The sequence below is a fragment of the Engystomops pustulosus genome, chromosome 2, assembly GCF_040894005.1.
Source record: "Engystomops pustulosus chromosome 2, aEngPut4.maternal, whole genome shotgun sequence".
Lineage (NCBI taxonomy): Eukaryota > Metazoa > Chordata > Amphibia > Anura > Leptodactylidae > Engystomops > Engystomops pustulosus.
Genome location: NC_092412.1, coordinates 181,074,689 through 181,097,253, shown reverse-complemented (window position 1 = coordinate 181,097,253; position 22,565 = coordinate 181,074,689). Strand labels below are relative to the sequence as shown.

The following is a 22,565-nucleotide window of genomic DNA, read 5'->3' as shown; positions in this document are numbered from 1 at the left end:
GTGGTTTCAGCAGAAGGATTTTGTGCCTGTTTAGTCCTTCCTCTCATTGAGAGCTGGCATCCTTTTGAAAAAGTGACAAGTCAAATGTCAAAACACACAGCCAGACCCCCGCTCTTCCCTCCTGAATATTTATCAGCAGCCACCACTGCCAAGCGTAGGAACATCCAAGTCTCTTACCTCAAACAGCTGGAGCACTTTGCTTTGTGAGTGCACAGCTGCTCCATAGAAATGAGCCATCAATACCTTAGGAAGCTCAGAGGCCTATCATCCGCTTATACATATTTATTGTCTCTGTGGGATGCTGAGTTGGAGAGAAGCACCTTATCCAGTTCAAACACTGATAGGTAAATTTGCAAGGACAAATGGAACTCACATTGTGAAACTGTGAGAGTCTGTGTTTGACACTTATGCTATGGAAATTTTGGGCCATATTTATCCAGGCAACGTGATTGCTTTCTAGTTATCAATGAAGAAATATGTTATTCTGCATTTCTAAAGCACTTTATATTCTGAAACAGTTTTTACAACTTACTTAAAAAATAACTCCAATGTTCCAATTTTACTAAAATGTGATTTCCCCTTTAAAAACAAACAAATGCCCATATTGGGGCACATTAACTAAAAACACTATGGGGCAGATTTATCAAGCTGTCTGAAAGTCAGAATATTTCTAGTTGCCCATGGCAACCAATCACAGTTCCCCTTTAAAATATTCATGAGCACTGGTAAAATGAAAGCTGAGCTGTGATTGGTTGCCATTGGCAACTAGAAATATTCTGAATTTTAGACAGCTTGATAAATCTGCTCCTGTGTGCAGTTTTCCTATGTAATGTGCAAGGTGTGCCAGATTCATTAATTGTGGTGCACGTTCTACATGAATCTGGTGCTCCCTGCACTGCCCCGGCAGTGTACGCCAACTTTTTTTTGGTGCACCTTTAACATGGGGCGCACGACACACTTCTATCGGACTCTGCATGATAAATTTGGTGCACATTCCAACTATGCACTGATATGCCCTTATATGTGTTTGAGTACAAAGTCCAACAGAAAACTGGTGCAAGGTCCTTATTAACTGTGTCCCACTGTGTCCCTTTTCTTTCCAGACTTGAGGCATTTTCTGTTCTGAAGATACTTGTAAAAAATCAGCTGCAGTGAAGTGGGCGGAGACTAGCCTTATCCTGTATCTGCCCTGTAGCTGAGCCAAATTGATTTATTAAGTCATTTAGCAGCAAATCTAATAAGATTCCTAGAAGTAAATCCGCTAAATACTGCTAAATGTACAGTAAATACAAGATCTATATAGTGAATAGCCTCCATCACATGGAGGAACATGGAGCATGTTATAAGTAGTAGAAACCACCAGCGAAAATACACTTAGCTCTGCTACACCTCCCTCTGAAATACACAGAGAGCACTGTCATATGACCTCCCCTTCTTTCCTCCTCTGTGAGCAGTCCCTCCCATCTATCAGCCCTTATCTTGTTTACAACTCTTTGGATCATAGGAGAAACCAGCACAGCTGGGAGGCAAGCTACTGCAAGACTAGGCTAAATTAGGGAGGATAGCAAAGAATCTGTTCCACATAGGTAATCAAGATAATAGGCAAAGTTATTCTACATCGGAAGTAATAATTTCAATTGCTTGTGAACTGCCACTGCAGCAGGCACCTGGCTGTGGTCGATGCACCACTGTCAGTTTCTGAATACAAACAGAGACTCAGCAATGACGGACAGCACCGTGGGTGAACGGGCATCGTCGGGAGAGGTTAAAAAAGCTTTATTGTTTTTAAAGCCAATCCAGCCATATATAATTTTTTTTACATTTCCAGACACCCCTTTAACCTTATGTGTTTATGCCACATCAGTCTATGTTATAGTGTCATGTGGTGACAAATATGTCAGGTATCTGAATGTAAATATGAATTCATTTGGTGTAAGTGAAAGGCTTGAGTGGGATTCCATTGGGGAGGGGTACATTTATTACAGTCTGTTATTTCCTGAGGCGATTAAAAATGGCTGCTATTGTGAGCCTCTTTAATTGAGACCTAGCACAGCATATTTCACAAATCTCAAGAGTTCTTTTCCAGCGTTAGATAAAAAGAAAACAGATGCTATATTTTCTCCTCCAACATCAAGAGCCGTCTCTGTGTCAGCACAGAGATGTGGGCAGCAGAGGCGGGAGCAGGCAGGAGAGCAGGGTGATTCTACACAAAGGCTCCTAATGCAGGGAAATGGAGTGTGACCAGCAGCCCCTTCTATAGGTCCCGTGTTATACAGCCGGGGTTAATCAGAGGGATCAACTCCAACCAGCTTGTAAAACAAACAGCCCATGAACACTGGGCTCTCCTATTAGCAGAGGGGCTTCTGCCCGATCAGATATTGATCAGGTGCTGCTGCCTATCAATGTCATGATGTGTTAACTCCATTGTAAGCTATTTGAAAGAAGTTTGTAAAAGCCTAGATACTCATGGAGAACTGCTTGCACCTCCTTTATATCATAAGGCCAATAACCTCTATGTGTACCAAAAAATATTATTCAAGGAAATTGTAAGAATTGTTGTAATTTTTCTATGACAACAATCAACCCAAGAACCCAAGAATCTGAACTTATCTTTGACCAGTGAGAAAAAAAAATGATTGTTATTAATACAGACAAGACCATTGGTCGTCACACAATAGCATTTGGATTCTTAACATTCAGTAACATCTATGACTTCAACATACTGTAAATGTTTGTTTTTTTTTAAATACCAGCAACATAGGAAAATATCCATTACGGTCTTCTGGTGTTTTTAACCGTCATACTCATGAACGGAGCTTGTAGAGGCACACACAGTAACCATAAATAGAAGGGCTACACACTCTTACAACAGAAGGCTCAGGCATATCCCCCTGTGTAAGGTATACAGTGGTATATGTAGCCCTTTAGGAGTTGGCTGCAGTGACCCTTAAATGGAAAGTGACATTACTAGGTCCTTCCTCAATGTGCTCTCAGCGGAGGTCGAAGGGGGGGAGTTTAATACTGTTGGAACCATCCTACATAGGCTTCAGTGACTTCGGCTAAGCGTACATTACACTCAGCAGGAGGTAGAAGGATGGAAAGACACAGCTCGGAAAATATAAATCCATTTTTCATTGCTGCTACACACAACGGTATTGTTACACAAATCCTCCTTAATAAGGTCCCATGGACATGAATAACGAATATGTGCACTTTGACAATGATCCACTCCTTGCGACCCAACTGGCATAAGCAGCTGAGTGCCACTCACCTTGCCAAAAGTTGCCGACGTTGCAAAGGTGGGTAGGAATTGGACCTGCTGTATAATTTACTGTGATCTATTGATTGCTAACGAGCTCAGTAGCCAAAAAAAAGGTCTAGCTCACAACCAAAATAAATGGCCTTTTCCCAAACACTGTGTGCAGCTTTGTATGATGATGTATAATAATAAATCTTTATTTCTATAGAATCACTTAGCTCTGCTACACCTCCCACATCACTTTACACTTTACTGTGGTGAAAAAAACAGATTCCCCTTCTGACTGCTCAGTGGTCAGCCATACAACCTAGGACAGTGGTGGCTAACCTATAGCACGGGTGCCAAATGTGGCATTTAGACCCATCTCTGTGGGCTTCCAGGCCAGGGCCCAAGCACAGAGTTTAACAGATAGATTGAGTGACTTAATGGCATCCTCCAAGGATCTACTTGTTTAAGAGCAAAACTTCCTGGGCCTCTTGAGACTGCAGAAGGAACAAGATTCTTCCTGTTCAAGTTAAGGAGGGAAGCTGGAATAATAATCCAAATTTCCCCACCTTCTTTCAGTGGTATTGAATGTTGTAGCAGAGCAGGGAACAATAAGCTGTTAATTAAATTGCCATGTGCACATGATTTTTGGCTGTAGTTTGGACCATCGACTTTTAAAAGGTCCACCATCACTGACTTAGGATGTTTGTTCTTTATGGAGGCAGAAATGGAGTAATAATGTGTTATGTAAGTAAAAATGTACCCAAGTTTGTAACCTGCTAGTATTGCTTGATTCTTCCTATGCAAGCAGATGTATGAATATTAGATCACAACATGTACATGACAAACACCAAATTTCAGATAAAAACAAATGAAAGAAAGCTGTAAAATGGCACAGTACCACGATAACAACATTGAATATTTCATTTCCTGGCACATCACTAAGGAGCAGGTGTTACTTACTAAAATACTTCTATGTTATCGGCCTCTGTATGCATTTTACATTGCTTGCTCCATGGTCTAGCTATAAGGAAATAAAGTATAAGCTGACCAAGAAATACATTAGAGAGAAGCGATGAGATGGAGACGCGCCTAGTGTGCACAGTTTCATTAGCTGAGGAAGGTTTGTACGTAGCTACTCTTCCGCTCCTTCACCCTGGAGCCTTTTCAATTTACACTTCCCCTGCAGTCAGTAACAGGATTCAGCGACACCTTCTATCGCTCACTCTCCTATCCGTCAACTGCAGGGTGCTACATACACATATCTCAGCTAAGCCAAGGAAAAAGTCACATATTCACCCGACCTTTTGTAAGTTATTAATGGGCCTTTTCCTTGTTTACAATATAGACAGGAGAAGTAAGTATGTGCTGTATATTTCAGCAGTTTCCTAGCCCAGTGCATTGTGATCATCTTCCTAGTTTGAAAAAATGAAAGCAAGTATAAAAACTTGCACAGAAATTCCCTACTGTTTCTCTACTTTATTCATGAATCATACTTTTTAAGATCGAATTAGATAACTCAACAGATAACTCAGAAACATGAAATGTATGTCTTCTAGTAAAGTGGCCCTATACAATGCAGGTTTCCACTTTATTTGAATAATTCTTTCATATTATGATTATGTTTAAGCTGGATATTTTATATTGTTTTGTGTATTTTTATTTTTTTTATAAGGAAGAGATAATAGATGCAGGTGTCTTAAAATTTACTACTTCTTCTGTGCATGACATGATGTGATTTATTGACATCTCTAGAACAAAAATACACTTGTTTGGCATCTAAATGTCACATTTCTACAGTAATTGTATTTGGAGAGCATGACAGCTTTGATAAAGTAACTAAGATGAAAAAAAAATGTTTTTTTTTTCAATCTGTGAAGTCACAAGAGGCATGATCCACAAATACACAAGGAAATAAAACACATTTTACCAAAATAGCTTTCCCTCAATAGAACAGATTGAAAAATTAAGGGGTTTTTTTTAGTATCAAAATGATAATTCCAACCATTGGATATCTATCCCATCTGTTATTATTCTCTTTCTTGATAGTTTAACAAAAATAAAATTAAAAAAGTATATATAGTTTAGTTGCAGTAATCAGAACATACAGGCAATATTAAAGGTTTAAAGGGAACCTGTCACAAAAATAGAGCAATATTAACTAACTGACACCCTTCTTTTAGCTAAAATTGTTTCCCCTACATCCCCATATATGAACTTTATGTTATATTCCCTGGCATCAGAGAAGGCTTGTTCTACTCTGCATCCCCTCCCAGCTACGCCTTTACATGTCCCAAGCCTCCTCTCAGTATTAGCCCGAACCCCTGATGAAGCCAGTTCTACTGGCGAAACATGTCAGGGTGCTAATGTTAGAATCTTTTTAATCAGCAGTGCGTTCGTGCTCTCAGTCAGATAGCTGATACTTAGCATTGTGTTATTTCCTCTAGTGATAGTGTAGTTCATGAATCAGGGCATGGCAGTGATATAGTTATCTTAAGCATAGGGCTTGATCACTGTAGGTGTGACGCTCCATGTACATACTTGGGTAAATCTAGTATCAGTCATTACTGTAATAAAGTACTAACTACAGCTTACCATATATAGCTGTCGTCTGTTACAGCAGCCCCCAGTAGGGGGCCATAAGATCTTCTATATGCTATGACAATAATAAAATCGCTGACATTGGACATGTAATGTAATACTTCTAGCCCCACTGCTTAGCGTGACAGTTATACACCCCTACCGATTATGTTTACCTGTTGATCCCCAGCCACAATATATACTATCCAGAGCTATACTGTTCTGGACAGAGGTCTCTGTTTCACACTGTGTTTTTAAACACATTTCCTTTGAGCACTCTGTAGCAAACAGCTACTGTCGTTTTTTTTATTAATTATGCACAATAAAAGTGATGTTTTATGATATATTTTGTCCGGATATGGGTAGTTTTTTCTGCCAATGGCAGTTTTGTGAGAATCCTCTCAGTATTCAGCACTTAATGTCATGCGACTGTGGTGATGTCATTTAAGGTCCTTTAACCCAGTTAAATTTGCAGTGTCTAAAGGACCTTAGGTGACATCATCCTGGTCACATGAATTGCCCAATGTTGTAAAAGAGCTCTCTATCAATGTTCCGAACAGCAGCATGTCCTAGCAGTGAGAACTGTCAATCAGGAACAAATAGGCAGGGCAATGTAAATAAAATTTAATATGCAGTGGACTCACGTTAGGTGAGTTGCATATAAGTTGACAAGCATTTAGGGGGAAGGGCAATGCTTTATAATCATAGTTTTTTATGAAGTATTTATTTGAGGTGGGTTAATTTAAATGGCAGGTTCTCTTTAAGCCTTTCAGCCTCTGTTTATTCAAAGTGTATACCACATATGCTTAATCTTTCAAGTATTGCTTATTTTGAGGCAGCATATAGCTTAGATGGTAATACTGTAGCTTTAAGTGCATTGTATTAATGGACAAGTTTATCTGTAGACTGGAAATGAATTGAGCAAGTAACTAAGGGTGCTCAGTCCTTGGGTACAAGACAAGAGATCATCAAAAAGAAGCATTGAGATCAGATAATGTAATAAAAAAATATAGACAAACACAGAGTCCTCTCTTATAGGCCGCCGCTTTATAAATGACTGTCACCTCCAGCAGCGAGAGATTTGCATTGGGCCCATTTTTCAAACCTTAGAAGTTTGGTGCTTCTTATCTGTCTTTTTTCCCTCTGGCCTTGCTCTTGAGAATATAAAGATTAGATGCTTTAAAGAGATTCATTCTTCACGCCCATGGTCAAGATGCATAATTGGATTTGTGAGCCAAGAGCATTGGCAGATTCTGAGGTGCTTGTTATGGCTCAGTCTATTCAGTAAGCTGAGGAGAGTGGCAGGTCCAATAGGCTATGATGCACCTCACAAACATGACCTCTTGCCTTCCTTTTTTGATATTTCATTGAAATATTTTGCTGCTTAAAGCAATAATACTTATCTGCAAACATTTCCTAGTAGTTGGGGAAACTTTTAGGCTTTTTGCAAAGTTTATCTAGTAGTTTCAAAGATGAAACAAAACACTTTTGTGAAGAATGGATTTGTTTAAAACATTACTAGCTTGAAAGGGGAACAAAAAATGACTAAAATTTTCGGAAAGAAAATGTAATTTGTTCTGTCATTAGTACAGCAGATGTAGTTTCACTTTTATTAGGAGGCTTAAGTGTTCTTTGGGTTTCAACCAGCAGTCTTGCCCAGGGTCTGAAAATAAACCTGTTTTCGTTCAAAAACGGCGCCATATATGACCATAGGTAGTGCTTGGTATTGCAGTTAAGTTTCAATTACTTTTATACAGCTGAGATGAAATAGTGCCACAAACCATGGTCAGGTTCGGCACAGCTCCTGGAAGAAAGCAGAAATATGAAATTTTTAATAGCCGTAAGTTTAATCTAGAAATTTAGCATTATCTTAATTGTTTTCCTCTGCAATAACTTCCCCTTTTCTTTGTTGTTCTAATACAGTAACTGTTAATGATTCTTTTGACGCCTGTAAATTTCATCATGGAGAAAATGTAATTGCTTTAAGCCATATCTAATGACATCACTAGTAACAAACACTCTTAACCAGCAGTGATTTCTTTTATTAAAGATAGAGCAGTTAGATAATGTGCCAGATTTACTAAATAATTGGGGATATGTTAACATTGCCATCACAACATTGCATGCAGTCTCAAAATATCTCCATGAAATTTAAGAGGAACCGATATTAGTGTGTAAGACCTTTTGGACTACATTGTTGTCCAATATATCACAAAACAGATATGTATATGTGAGTATGAAGGTAACCATACCTAAACCGTGTAACAGTGAAGTTATAGATTATCTTAATTTCTGGGGTCTTCAAACACTGTAGGGGGCATAGAATATAGTAAAAATGAAATAAGAAAAAGTACAAGAAACACAAAAGCAACAGGAAGTACAATTAGTACTGCAGATAACAAGCCATCATATGGATCTTGAAATGGAATACAGGATACTTTTGGCACACTCTTTTTGCAAAGCAACAATCCTTTCCATTAATCCACACATCCTATTGGATGGGTGCAAATAGTGTTGCAAAGCTGTACACCACCAGCTTGGAACATATTGCCGCTAAACTATTGTGTTTTTTATGTATGCCAAAGGGAAATAATTTTGTACAGTACAAATGGAGGAATGGGAATACAGCTATGGACTCAATTTTATTTGGACATCTGTGCCAAACCTCCTCTAATGGACGTAGTGTTTCCTCTATCATGCCCCGAGCTCCCCGAATGTTTTTATTTAGCCGATTCTTTTTATTTAGCCAATAACCTTTTCATTTATGCCTACTGCCCAACAGATGACAGTTAAAAATAGTATGCTCACGTTTGTTATTTCATAGAACATACAATATTTTGGTGCGTATGTGGAACGATTTGAGCTTCCCTAGAAGGTAGAGTCTTGACATTGTTTTACTATACAGGCAGTCCCCAGGTTACATACAAGATAGGGTCTGGAGGTTTGTTCTTAAGTTGAATTTGTATATTTTATAATTGTAGATCCTGACAAAAAAAAATTGGCTCCAGTGACAATTGGAGTTTAAACATTTTTTGCTGTAATGAGACCAAGGATTATCAATAAAGCTTCATTACAGACACCTTACAGCTGATTATTGCAATCTGGGACTATAGTAAAGCATTCCGAAAGCTTCACCAGAGGTTAGAGGGGTCTGTCTGTAACTATGGGTTGTCTGTAAGTCCGGTGTCCTTAAGTAGGGGACCACCTGTACAAGTTATCCTTCATGTTGTTTTTTCACTATTAATAAATCCTATCATTTTATTGTTTCTTTACTTAGTGATAGGCTCTTCATAGTCCTCCATCGGGCTTCATGTTGTCCACTGTACGTATGTCAGTCAGACCAGCTGATTGCCCCAGTGTCTGACTGACAAAGTAAAACATGTTTTAATAATTTTGGTAATAAATGTAGTTCTTACAGGTAACCTATTCACACCTAGACATTTCAGTGATATGAATGAAAGGAAACATTATGATGGTTTAATGCCTTCCATGTTAGTTTCTAACCATTAGGGACAGATTTGCTCATATTTAGGATTACCATCCAGAAACGGTTTGGCTTACAGATGGAGTTTGGTAGAGGGACCTGCTATAATACACATATATTTGGCATGCATCTCGGACATATGTTCTTTTTTGTGGCTTTGTCATGTCTTTCCTTTGTATCGTGGTATTATTAATGCCAAACCTTGAAGTCAACATTTTGTATAATGTAACAGATCATGAATGTTGTCCTAGGCTTTGTACTATCCATTATAAGTGGCTAGCATGATCATAAGTCCAGCTGTGAAGAATATATCTTGAACATATAGGACCTACTGTGACTGATAAACCCTGCTATGAGCATATAATACATAGTGAGTTGAGAAGAAAGGTGGGAATGCATCTGGATTGTGGCCTTAATTATAATCATACTGTAAATGATGAACCTTACCACGAACCCTGAGTACCCACTGAGAATGATCAAACATATTATATGGATGTAGTATTACCTGCTGAGAATGATAGACCTCATGGAAGGAAAAGATGCTGAACTTGTTAACCTTAAACCACTAAGGAAAATGTAGACATGTGGACACAAGAAAAGAGATCTCACAAGAAATCCATCGTCTATGCTCAGTTAATGGATATTGAAGATGGAAGAGTAAATGGAAAAGTTTGCCATGATTCATGGCCATAAATTGTACAGACAGAAACTAATATTAGTAACACTATAAAATTACGACATATTTTAAAACGCCTTCTTTGAAAACAACTTCACCCCCATAGAGAACAAAACTTCTCAAGGGGTAACTTACTATTAATATAACTCTAAACCCTCAACGAATCTATAACAACATTAAATTAATGGTATCATAGAGGAGAGGCGATTCTACCATCGCCATAGACAAAGGTTCTTTACTGTAAGAGCAGTGAGACTATGGAACTCTCTGCCGCAGGAGGTTGTTATGGCCGACTCTATGTACATGTTCAAGAGGCCTGGATGCCTTTCTGGAGAGCAAAAATATCACAGGTTATGGTGATAAAACATTTAATTCTTAAAGGTTGGACTTGCATCTTTTTCCAGCCTTATATACTATGATACTATGATACTAGTTGATATAGAAGACTAAAGGCAATGTCCCTGAGCATACACCCCTTTAAGTATATCAGTTTATGTCATTTATTTTGTGGTTTTAAACTTAACAGAGAAATCATTATGAGATTTGCATTGCTTTTGCCACATTTTAAGCTTAATTCTTAATAAATATGTTGAAATTGTAAACTTTGCCCACTCTATTTGAAAAAGTAGTAAAACTGGTGCGCTACCACTTTCTATTCAGATGCACACACGGTCGTGCACATGGTGCGCCGAGCGCGGACCTCGGTGCGGGGAAGCTAGTTCGGATATAAACATTAATAAAGTGTTTAAATGCTTTAAAACAGTTAAAAAACATAACGAAGATAAGCGCCGGCACCAGCTCACCCTGAGCTGGTGCGCGGTATGTCCTGCTTATAAGCCCTATCCGAAGTGGTAGGTTTCCTTTAATAATTAGCAGTTTTTCTACACCAACAAAATTGTTGCCAAATGCTTATTAAATTCCCTCCTACATCCACACTTAGATGGGTTTTGCCTAGAAAATTGTGAGACTACCTGGAAGGTTTACAGAAGATGGAGGATTCCATTCGCGATCCTCTGATATTCTTTGAAAGGCAAAGGAATGGCTATAAGAAAGAGTCAAATTTAAATTTTTATTTAAAATTAGGTACATGAAATGTGTGTATATAAACTATGGAAGTTTTCTATTGCTTATTGCTTTGGTAAGTGATAAAACTATCAACTGTCACAGGGTTTCCCCGGACCTGTTCATAACGGCAACAGATGTTTCTACTCTGACAGCACACACCAGTGTCCAAAATTCTCTCCACAGTAATCCCCAGGAGGCTGATATTAACCTAAATGCGCTAACACTGTGCTCTGTGTCTGTCATGGAGGAGGCAGTGAAAGCAGGCGATTGTTGGGGCTGAGTGACACAGTAACTAGCGAGACCTTCCCAGAGGGAATTGTCCTGCAATAGCAGAGGCAGGGCGATATGTGGAGACTTCCGCAATTTCATCACTAACAAACAACTGTGTGTGCATTAAATATATTCTGATGGCATCTCATTGTGCATGTGACATATCCATTCATCGTATATATAGGAGGATCCACTATCAGCATGATAATAAGTGTGGCAGTAAATGTTTTATTTCTAGTCTGCTAGGGCATAATCCCAGTGGGTACGGAGCTATAAATGCCTTCTAGAAATCTACATGGCAGAATCTGCATTTCCTCATTTGTAGTATAGGTCATCGAAATCTGTGCTCCATTTCATCGCATTCCTCTCAGGCGGACTTGTCCAACTCATCATCCGACATGCACTTCCATTACTTTTTAAATACCATTCCCTCTCTAAATTCAGCTTATTTAATTTTTTATTCAGCCTTGAAATGGAACCTTTTGCTTGACCTGGTTCTCTCAGTGAAGTCTTCCAGACATTGCCATGGGCATCTCGGTCTCCCCTTTGCTTTTGATATACTCTATGATTAAAATATGATTGCATTTTCCTGATTTCATATGGTATGCATTATTTTTTTTTCATCCCAGAGCATCATGCTGCCATGCTTAGTGTGGTCTAGTGTGCCAAGGTTGTGACATTTCAGTAATGGCACCATAATTGGCACAGCCTTCTGCAAATAATCATGATCTGCAGATGAAAACATAATTAAATGACTCATCTGAATTTATATACATAAGTAACCAAGTCAGGCTTACATGGCATTCTGCAGACAATTTGATCTGCACAAAGCAAGGGTTTTGATAGGAGAGAGTATATAGGCCTAGAACTGCCGATACTGGTTTCAAATGGTTGATATTGAGTACAGCATATTGCGCAAACCACTTAGATTAAGTTAGATTAGATAACTCATCTCCTGTAACTATTTAAAGGGCTATGTCAACCTTTACAAAACATATCTAAAATTCTTAATGAAACAAGTTTCTAAATAGTTTTCATTAGAAATCTCTAGTCTTTACTGATGGCTTGAGCAGAAAAGAAGGTTGAGCATGTTGGATTTTAACTTGTACAATCCTTTTGTTTTCAATAGAGATGTTTTGATTTCAGGAGTATCCGCAAGGGCTTATCAACCTTTCCCTATCACGAGCAAATGCACACTTGTCTCAACTGAACCCAGAATACATCTGTATGGAGGTGATGTTAAAATCAGTTAAATCAGCTTGTATGTAAACTTAGCGTAACTGCAGTCTTTCCATAAGAGACAACAGCTAGTTATGATTATAGTCACAGTAGGGTAGTCACTAGTCATAGGCAGTCTACAAGCAGACAACAAGCTGTACTTTGAGGGTGGTGATCCCCTGTTTGTGACTCTACTGACAATGTCAATAGAAAATGACTTCCTGGATAGCATTTGCTGTGACCGAACCCAATAGAGCCCAATGAGGCCGTGCATTAGCTCCAAAAGTTACCGTGAAAATAAATGGTCATGGGCATGAGGCCTTAATTGGCTAAATAAGTCACATACTTATTCCCTTATTCCTGTCGTTAGGTTTTTGGTGAATGAGCTGTAGGAAGGTTGATCTTCAGACTCTGCTTTGTCTTTACTCACTGTTTAAATGCTATCACTGCAGAACATTAAAAGCATTAACACGATACTATAGAGTCATAAATCCAGACGTTCCGGAGAAGATACTTTATGATCCCTTTCTGTGCTGTCATTAACAAGCATTGCGTCTGCTGAGACAAGTGCCCTGTTGCCATAAAAAGAAAGAAGCTGGTGTCGATGTACCCAAACACATCCTCTTGTCCGTAATTTAGCAATCAGAGCGTACGAGGGCGCCTCTTTAATGAGAACTTAATTAGCAGGAGAAAAGCACACAAGGGCATTTTGTTTCCTTAAACTTCTTTGCTTAAGGGTACTTGGAAAATACATCATTACTGCTGCTGTGTAGGAGGCCAACTCTCATATGTACATAGACACACAATCTAGTAGTAGCCATCTATTGTACTAATCAAAAGGAAGATGAGAGTAAATCAGAAACACAAGTGTCTGCTCAGAATATACTAGTTACCAATATCTTTTTTAAGAGTTATTTGTGGCAAGAAAATAAAAAGCTGACACTTCACCATTTTTGTCCATGGGCAGTGTATCTCTCATTCCATTTGTTTGAATGGGGGGGGGGGGGTGGAATAAAAAGTGCAGTCAATAAACAAAAGTCACACATTCTGATGGTGAAATCCGCAATCTTCTGCACGGCGCTCTCACCACATACTTCTTTCATCATGGCATACATGTTGTCCTATAATACAGCTTTGGAAAGCGATTTCTCTAAATCAAGAGCAAATCTTGGCATGGAGTAAAGAACGAGCACCTGTGATTCAGCTGCATAGAATAAATTGCCGGCTTTCTGACTCATACTTATGTATACTTTTTGGTGCCTGATCTTAGAGATCGCACTAAGTGTCTGCCTCTAACCTCAGCCTTAGGCTATTCGTACACAAATCTGTGTTTTTAAGGGATCACAAACAATGGTCCTGTGTGTCATTGGCAGGTGACCTCTGCTCATGTACAGATGACAGTAGAAAAATGTATGGCCATGTGTGTGAACCCTGAGAAGGATATGAGGAGGTATTCTAGCTGTTGTAGCAGTGGCACGCAGACATTCATAAAACACGACTGAGTGCATGTAGCCTTGTTGAATAGGCTGCAATGATCATCATGAAATATCTAATAGATCATTTCAATAACAATAACTAATGTATGTAAAACAAGATACATAAGATAAGTGCTAGATTGTGATGAAGTGAAATGTAAGTACAATTATAGTAAAGCTCAAAACAGTTCATCTCATGATAATAACATGAAACATTGTTCTTCCCTATTGTAAGTCACTGAGGCATGGGTCTGTGGGAGTTAAATTGTGAAAACACTAGGCATGATTCCACCTAAACTGTTCCAGTCATGAGAAGAGTGGCCAAGTCCTGCAGGCACTAACTGTCCTCCGGCACTGAATGGGCACAGGTGGAGTCCCCTAGGTGGGATTTATCCAGGATAAATGACAGTGTCACTAAAATCTGTGTGTATGTTATTAATGAGTCCCCAGTGAGTCGGTGCTTAAGACTCGGGCTTAATAACCATTCCACAACTGTGTAGGTGTTTGCAGAATGCTTAATTACTTCAGCTTAGACTCCCAAATTATTCCAAGTGCTATATTTGGCGTGGGGGCTGAGCTGAGCATCAGGTTACAATTATTTGCTATAATTAATTTGCTAAGAGGATTGGTGGGTGTTCGAGGAGGGGATGGTGGGGCAAGAAGGCTAATCATTACTTGCCAACTCCGTACACCTCCACTAAATCTTGTTTTCTATCATTTGCGTCATGCCATGAAAAGAAAATGCACTGTTATGAATATGGATTAATATTTGCATAACATTTTACAATTCAGAGCAGATTTTATCGTTGACTTTCTTGGAAATGCTAAGAGGAGATATATTTATTTGATAGAGTAGCAATTTTGATATTGTGAAAGTCCCTGTGCAGACGGAAGAATGTGAACGAGCTGAGCGTAAATTCACACAGAACTGACTCATTTGAGAATTTATGTGACTGGAAATCTGAATATATCTGAATAGGTTTGTTTTTGCAGAAAGTGATGGTGTTCTGCAAGTCACAACCATTAGAAAGGTTATGTAATGCTGGTATCATGGCAGTGACTCAGTAGTTACCACTGTTGTCCTAGCCAAATCCAGTCAGAGGCGGCATTTACATGGAATTTGTTTGTTTTCAATTTTTTTTCTTTAGTTCCTATTGTTTTTACGTACGTTTATTGACATTCTTTGTAATTCTGTGGAAATTAATATTGTAAATATAATGAAATTGGATAGAAAGCCACACTGGGGGACAGACACTGCTGTGTGCAGTGTGTTCATAAACAATATAACATATCACATGGTCATTTTTAGGACTTACAGTATATTCTGCATATTTTACTAGTTTTCCAAGGCTGTCGCTGGTAGGTGGAGACTAGCTGCTGTCACTTATCTCCTGTGCCAATATCTAACACCTTGTTGACCTACTGTCCATCTTGCTAGTAAGACTAGTACGATTTCAGATAACTATTAAGAGTGAAAGTCAGCTTAGCTGGGAGGGAAGGACCATGAGAAAGCTGATAAGTAGAGAAAGAAACATTTTCCTCAGATTTCTTACATTCACTTGTACAGTACTACTGATTTATGAAGAGAGTTAGATACAATTATAACTATAGATTTTCGATTATTTGTAAATCCTTATTTGTATAGACAGTTAGACATATCTAACAGCATTACAATTGCTTTGGTAATTTTTTTCAGAAACCAGAGTTCCCTTTATAAGGAGCAAAGCTAAATATGCCAAAAATAGAGATGTATATGATATGAAAAATATATATAGACACATGTACATATATTATATCATGTAGGCAGATGACTCTGTAATAATCATCTTATCGCAACATTCAATCACTTTACTATAAAACTTGTATGACAAGGGTAATTTCTCCAAACATTTTGGGGATCAGCGTCACTCTCACTTATCAAGGTAAAGCTGTACAATTCCCCGGGTAGCTCATCTCGGGTTTGCTAACCTGTTATATTCCAGGCTGCATTGAGAGCTGAAATTATAAGTTGCACAATTCCCCACACAGCAATCAGCAGCTGCTTTTAAGATGAAATTGCTCACAAGAAGATTATGATAGCAACAGCAGGTTACTGCGCATTGCAAAGATTCCTGACTTCCCTGTCTCACATCAGGCAAAATACTCCTCCCTTTATCTCTCCCCTATGTGTCACCTCCAGAAAATCTTTTCATTCCTGTAGTACCTAAGTGTCTAAAACAAGGGAGCCAGTGCCAGCAGCTGACAAGCCTGGGAAATCAAGTCTCTTTTCTCTGTTTGTCTCCTCTTCTGCCCTCTGTCAGTCTATCCCTTGTGTCTGCATGTATTTCTTAAAGAAGATGTGTTCTATCTAGTCAGCCTGAGCCTAAAAAGATATACACTTAGTAAACTGAAAAGGACCTGCCATAGGTACCAAATAGCCTGTATAGGCAATATTCTTGTATCTTTGTGCAGAAAGCTATCTATTCCTCATAGAAATTTATAAATAAATTGACAACTGGGTGTAGCCTACATCAAGGAGGCATTTCTCTGCCATCGCTGATTGGACAATGCCAAAGACAGACACAGCCCAGAGATCAGATCAAACTATTAACACCTAGTTGGCAATTTATTCTATTATAGCTATAACAAGAACAGAGATGTAGATTTTAAGAGGCATGCACATATTCATCTAAAATACATTTCAGAGGAGCCAAGTATGCCTAAATATTCATAACACAATTTATCTTTTCAAAAGAATATATTCTATGGGTACATATTTATTTATTGATTGGGTTTGCATATTGTAGCAAAACAAGGCCACTATCTTGTCATGTTATGCTCTATAAAGAGAAAAATTGGATAAATGTTTTTTTTTTCCATTTGTAATCCAGTATTAACCAAATTTGATCTTCACGGTCTGCTCTGTGTAATGATATGTATATTGTTCTTCGTTATGCCTGTAGAATACAAGAAAAAAGGTCCACATTTTTGTTTTTTGCATGTTTTGCGCCATTAACTGGTAAATGGGCTAGTTTTGAACGCTAAATTTAGCACTTTATGTGACAGAGAAATGACCGTTTCCACTTAAGTCAGATCTTTTTGACAAAGTGCTGGCAAAATCACTTTAATGGCAAAGCGCAATGCACTCTAAAATCTTGCAAATGTCAGTTTTTCTGGGCCGCTAGTGAAGGTACAATTTCTAACATGGATTTGTATTTTTTTCCCTTGAAGCAGTATACATCGAAATTTACCACTGAAAAATTACTAAACTTTTAAAGTTTTATAAAGAAAATATTTATAAAAAAATTAATAAAAATAAAAAATTATATAAATCGGTAGATGATAATAGTAAATTTACTTTATGAAAGAAATCAATCAATTAAAGAATGTTCCTTTATCCTTCTTTTTCCCTGCCTTTCTTCCTTATTTAAACAGTTTAGGTAAATCAGCTTTGTGCCCTGTGTCCACTGACAGTTGAGAGATAAAGAGGCCTAATAAAGTATCTAATGAGACTTCCTTAGATATTAAGTCCCTGGATAGTCTACTTTCCTTACAGAGCTACATGTAAATCATCAACGGAAATATTCTCTTATGGAATATGGAAAGAGTTAACATTAGCCTCATGTCTTTAGCTCTATGTTGTGTATATGAGCAGCTCACTGCAGGAAAAAGAGCCAAAAAACAGAAGCAGTTTTAATTCAAGAAATTTTACCATCAAAATCCAGCCGGATAAATCAGGGACACTTACTCATAGATCCAGACACAGTGGCTGTGATCATCTTCTTATATTTTTTATCCAAGGCCTGCTTCCTTCTAAAACTTTTTAAAATTATACTAATCAGCCTGACGGGCTACTGTAGCTAGATCTTGCTATACAGACTGTTACACTGCCCCCTGCTTCCTCAGCAATTTTTCAGTGAGGAAGTTTAGCAACTATAACAGATTTTCTCTCAGACAATAGATCTCCCCCTATGTATTCAGTTCTGTTTAATGTACCTTCCATTCATTTATCATCCTTTTTTTTATTATATTTTTATTAAAGTATTTTCAATAACAGATCAGAAGTTATCACTTACAGGTCATGCATCAACATTTTTTTAGTAATAAACCATTAACAACAGAAAAGGTAATAAGCGTGAAATTGACAATAGATCACCCACTGGGTAACGAACAGCATGAAGGCAGACCACAATAGTTAAATAATCCAATTGAGAGTTAAAAAGCTATCCAGCTCATTTACCAAAAATAGTTGGCTAGTTGTCACTTGCAATGTCAGTTTAGTCTGCAGATAAATGTCCCATGAGGTGGCTAAATGCCACAGGCCCCAATCCAAATACATTAAACTAGGTTATAAATACCATATGATCATCATGCACTCCAAATGAAGCAGTCAGGGACTCCCATGCTACTGGTCTCCCTTACCCTAGAGAGAAGGTCCAGTGGGGAGGGTGGGGCTTGCCTCTCCCAAAACTGTGATATTAAATACCTCGCGGCTGTGAGGATGTGTAGGCTCATTTTGGTGGCTGTCTTGGCCATGGACTGGGGGAGACATTCAGCAAGTAGAATAAGGGAGAGAGTAGTATGTCTACCGTTAGGACAGCTTGGAGGAGAGCCCTAACCTCTTGCCAAAAAGGTTGCAGGGGCGGACAGGTGCAGAAGATATGTTGGAGGGTACCCCTATTGAGCCACAGCGCCAACATTCATCTGGCGTGTCAGGGAACAATTTATGCACTAAAGATGGGGTGTGATACCACTGCAACATCAGCTTGTACTGGTTTTCCTTAAGCGTGCATAGAGAGGTCTTGGCTGCCCTTTGCCAAATCAATTTCCATTTGTCTTGTGATATTGGTTCGCCCACAATGTTTCCCATTTGGCCATATATGGATGTGCGATGGGATCCTCTGTGTCCGGATGCAAGAAGTTTTGCATATATGCTCAAATACAGTGGGCTTGGAGACCGTCTCAGTGCAATTCAAAGACTGCAACAAGTGTCGATTGCGGTGCCTGGCAAAGAGGATAGAGGTGCCTGGCAAAGTTGAGAGTACCTGTGGCGTCATAGTGCGCCTCCTGCAGGACCAACACATCCGCTTTGGATCTCTTCATCTCGATAAGCGTTAAACGTCGAGCTGAGTCCTTTCACATTCAGCGTCAGGAGCTGAACCACGAAGAGCCAGTCAGTGGGTGCGTGTGAATGTAGTGAACCCTGCACACTTATGTAGTGTATACCCGGGAAGAGCTCTATATCATTAACGTTAGCACACAAATTAGTGTCGTATGCCTCTGGTTCAGGGGGGGGGGGCACCACTGCTAAACTCTAGTGTGGCAGAGACATAGGGAAAGGAGACCACAATGACGGGGGGGAACAAAAAGAGAGGAGAGAGGAGAAAGAAGAGAAGAGAAGAAAAGAAAGGGAGAAAGAGAAAAATTCTCAATTCGAAATCGGAGGGGGGAGCAAGTGTAACCGGCTCTGTCCGGGGGGAACCTGGGGGTCCAGGGGTCTTCACTCCCCTTCTTGGGAATATGCAAATACCCACTAGGGTTCTGATGTTTTGCCTCTAAATAATGTAGTGTTTGAATTAGTGACTGGGTAATATTAACGTCATTTACATAATCTTACTTAATTCGTCAGTTATTATTCATTAGAGTACCATTAGACATCTAACCTTAGAAATTGATAAGAAGTGAGAGTGAATTTGTATTTATTATTATCGTTTATTTCTTTCCAATTTCTTCTATACCTACAATATACATGAACATGCACATGTATGATACTGTATTTGCACACATTAGTAGTTAATGATACCATTAATAATGTGTGCACAAGCGCATAAAGATGTAGTGAATGCCAGTGGGTACCCATGTGTATATATGTATGAGAAAATAACACATATCTCGATGTATCTATTAAGGCGTATAGAATTGTATTTTACAATTTATATTTCCCTCCATGAATTTCACAGTGTGTGATCAGATTTAGAAAATGTATTAAAGAAAAGAAAAGAAAAATGGCTAGAAAGTGGAACTGCGCCGTCAGAGGCCACATTAAAATGTGATTCTAGGAGAGTTTTTTTTTTTCTCCATCTCCCTCTGAGGACGTTTGAGGCTGCGAGTCAGTGACTGCGAAATCCCATTGCAAAGTTCATCAGGAATCGTGTTCCAGCTGCTGGAGTGATAGATAGGTTTAATTACACTGAATTACTGCGGCAACAGCCGCTCCGCTTTCCCTGAAGTCATTAAAAAGAAAGGATTTTTTTTCTGAGCTGGTCACTGGCCCAGTCTGGGCCTTTAGAATGGAAGCATAGTGCACAGCTAGGCCAGGGGTCACCGGGGCTCAAACCTGTCATCTTCTGCTGATTTCCTATGAGTCTCACTGTATGGAGCTTTTTGTGGATCAGTTGTTCATTGGCAGAATCACTGCCCATGAGCTGAGAAATGCAAATGTTTACCTTGTCTATATCCCACTTGCCGCTGGCAAAAATATGTGCTTTTATAAAAATTAACAACAATAAATTCAGTATATATTGTATTTTTTTTTTGCCTTTTTCCTGAACCACTATACAGTATAAAACATTTTAAAGTGTATTTTGCTGTGATGCTCCTTCTCCACAGGAAACTGTAGCTAAATTATTTGTTGCAGTCGCACTTTGTCATATCATGTGACTGGTAGAAAAAGGCTTGATCTGTGGCTGAGTTCTTGTCATTTTATTTTGTTTCAGGTATCAAGGCTTCCTGTGGAGTCTTGTGAGCAGTACTCAACATGCGGGGAGTGCCTCAGTTCTGGTGACCCACATTGTGGGTGGTGTGTGCTGCATAACATGTGAGTAGTAACAACACTAACCCTAGATATAGGAGCAACATATATAACTACAAAGTGGCCCCCTGATTTATTAAAAAATCATTCCATTACTGCAAATAGTCACTGGATTTGTTTACTTGGCTAAAGTAATGACTAGAGATGAGCTCTATTCATATTCAGCCTGTGAATGTTGGGATTGTTGGGTAATGAATCTGCCATTTTTCAGTCATGGTACGACTCTTTGAAAATGGGGGCTAGCTATAAGTCATTCATTCTGAGCTTAGGAAAGGTAACATGAGTAAACAAAAGAATTTATAAAATATTAACAAAAAAAGATTGGCCAAGAACAGAAAAAGCTGTGTTTTAGAGGACTATTGAGGGTTACATATTCATTTCCAGGACAATTGGAGCAACATCAGAATGGACCAAATAAATTCAAACCTGAACAAAAATTGGGAAAAGCTTCTATGATGTGAATCTTCTAGTAATAACTGTATACCTTTTGTGCCAAAACAGATGAGGTTAGTGATAAGCAAGGACATGGTTGGGAATGCCCTCATTTCAGCCAAGCACACTAAATTAAGCTTGGTAGAGAGGTCCTAAGTGGCAGCACTGGAGGATTGTACACTCTTTTGCAGCTTCATTATATTTTCTAGATATTTTTTAATAACTCAATTATGATGTATAAACTGTTTATCCGATCAGGTATCATGAGGAAAACTAGCTAGACACTTCGGGGGATATTTATCAGGGATTGCATGCCGATTTTCTGGAGTACAAACCCTGAAATAACAGCAATGACTAGCGACCCACCAGTAATTGTGATTATTTATTCCTTTACCTCCACGCAAAAGTTTGGAAGTTCAAAATTGTCACAGTACTAGCATTTATTTGACCCTGAATCCTCTTAAACATACAATTTTCTGAGTGCAATATACAAGTACAGAACTTGCAGTCCAGTGGAGTATATTTGGACTAATAACCATTGACCTAAGTTTCTGTATGGGCTTGGCTTAGTGCAGCACCAGGAATACTTGTTTGCAAGATGCAGGTCTTTGTGTTTCTTTGAGCTGTATTGTGTCAAAGTATTCAGAACGGTTACTGATGTATTGTCCATAAAATGCCATTGTTCCTCGGTCTTCTGGCTGCCTATAGCATTACCTGAGGTTTCACATCTCTTAGAGATCTGGAAATTTTTGTCTCTAAGCTATAAACTAAGAAAAGACGGTGATAAAACCGGGAGCAATGCTCTTATCGAGTGAAAGTAACAACCTCCACTTAGCATTTATACCTGCAATAAATAGCACAATATTACAGAGATTTTCAGAAGAACATTAGGTGCACAGAATCACAAGCTTCCCCTCTTCTCATATAGCAAATAAAACCGATACAACCGTGCCTATGGTCCGCAGACCCCATCACATATGGGTACTGTCATCGACTCTATTCAAGAAAACCATTTCCATATCCTAGCCCTGACTCCATCTGCAAATGACTTTATGGAACGGTGCCTAAGGCATCAAAATCACATTTTCAGATATGCAGGGTCAGCAACTCATTTTCCATCAGGATCCTGCATACTTGCAGTATATTAGCGCTGTACAAATGAATTGTGCCCAGGTACATTTTTTTCCAGATTTTACATTAAATGTATGTATGGAAAGAGTATAAAGTGTAGTGAAACATTCTGTAGTGTTTTATTTATAAACCCTAGCTGTCTCTGCTAATATTGAATTGGAAGGAAAGCAGCTAATGATGACATATTTATAAAGCAATAG

The 22,565-nt window shown here is 38.7% G+C and overlaps 1 protein-coding gene across 2 annotated transcripts in view; it reads left to right on the top strand.

The window, feature by feature from the left end:
* PLXNA2 (plexin A2) overlaps positions 1–22,565 on the top strand; it is a 210,301-nt gene that overhangs the window by 120,114 nt on the left and 67,622 nt on the right. For both annotated transcript variants that reach the window (XM_072137479.1, XM_072137480.1), the window contains exon 5: positions 20,708–20,808. In XM_072137479.1, the coding sequence (XP_071993580.1) occupies positions 20,708–20,808 (101 nt within the window). The remainder of the gene's footprint in view (positions 1–20,707; positions 20,809–22,565) is intronic.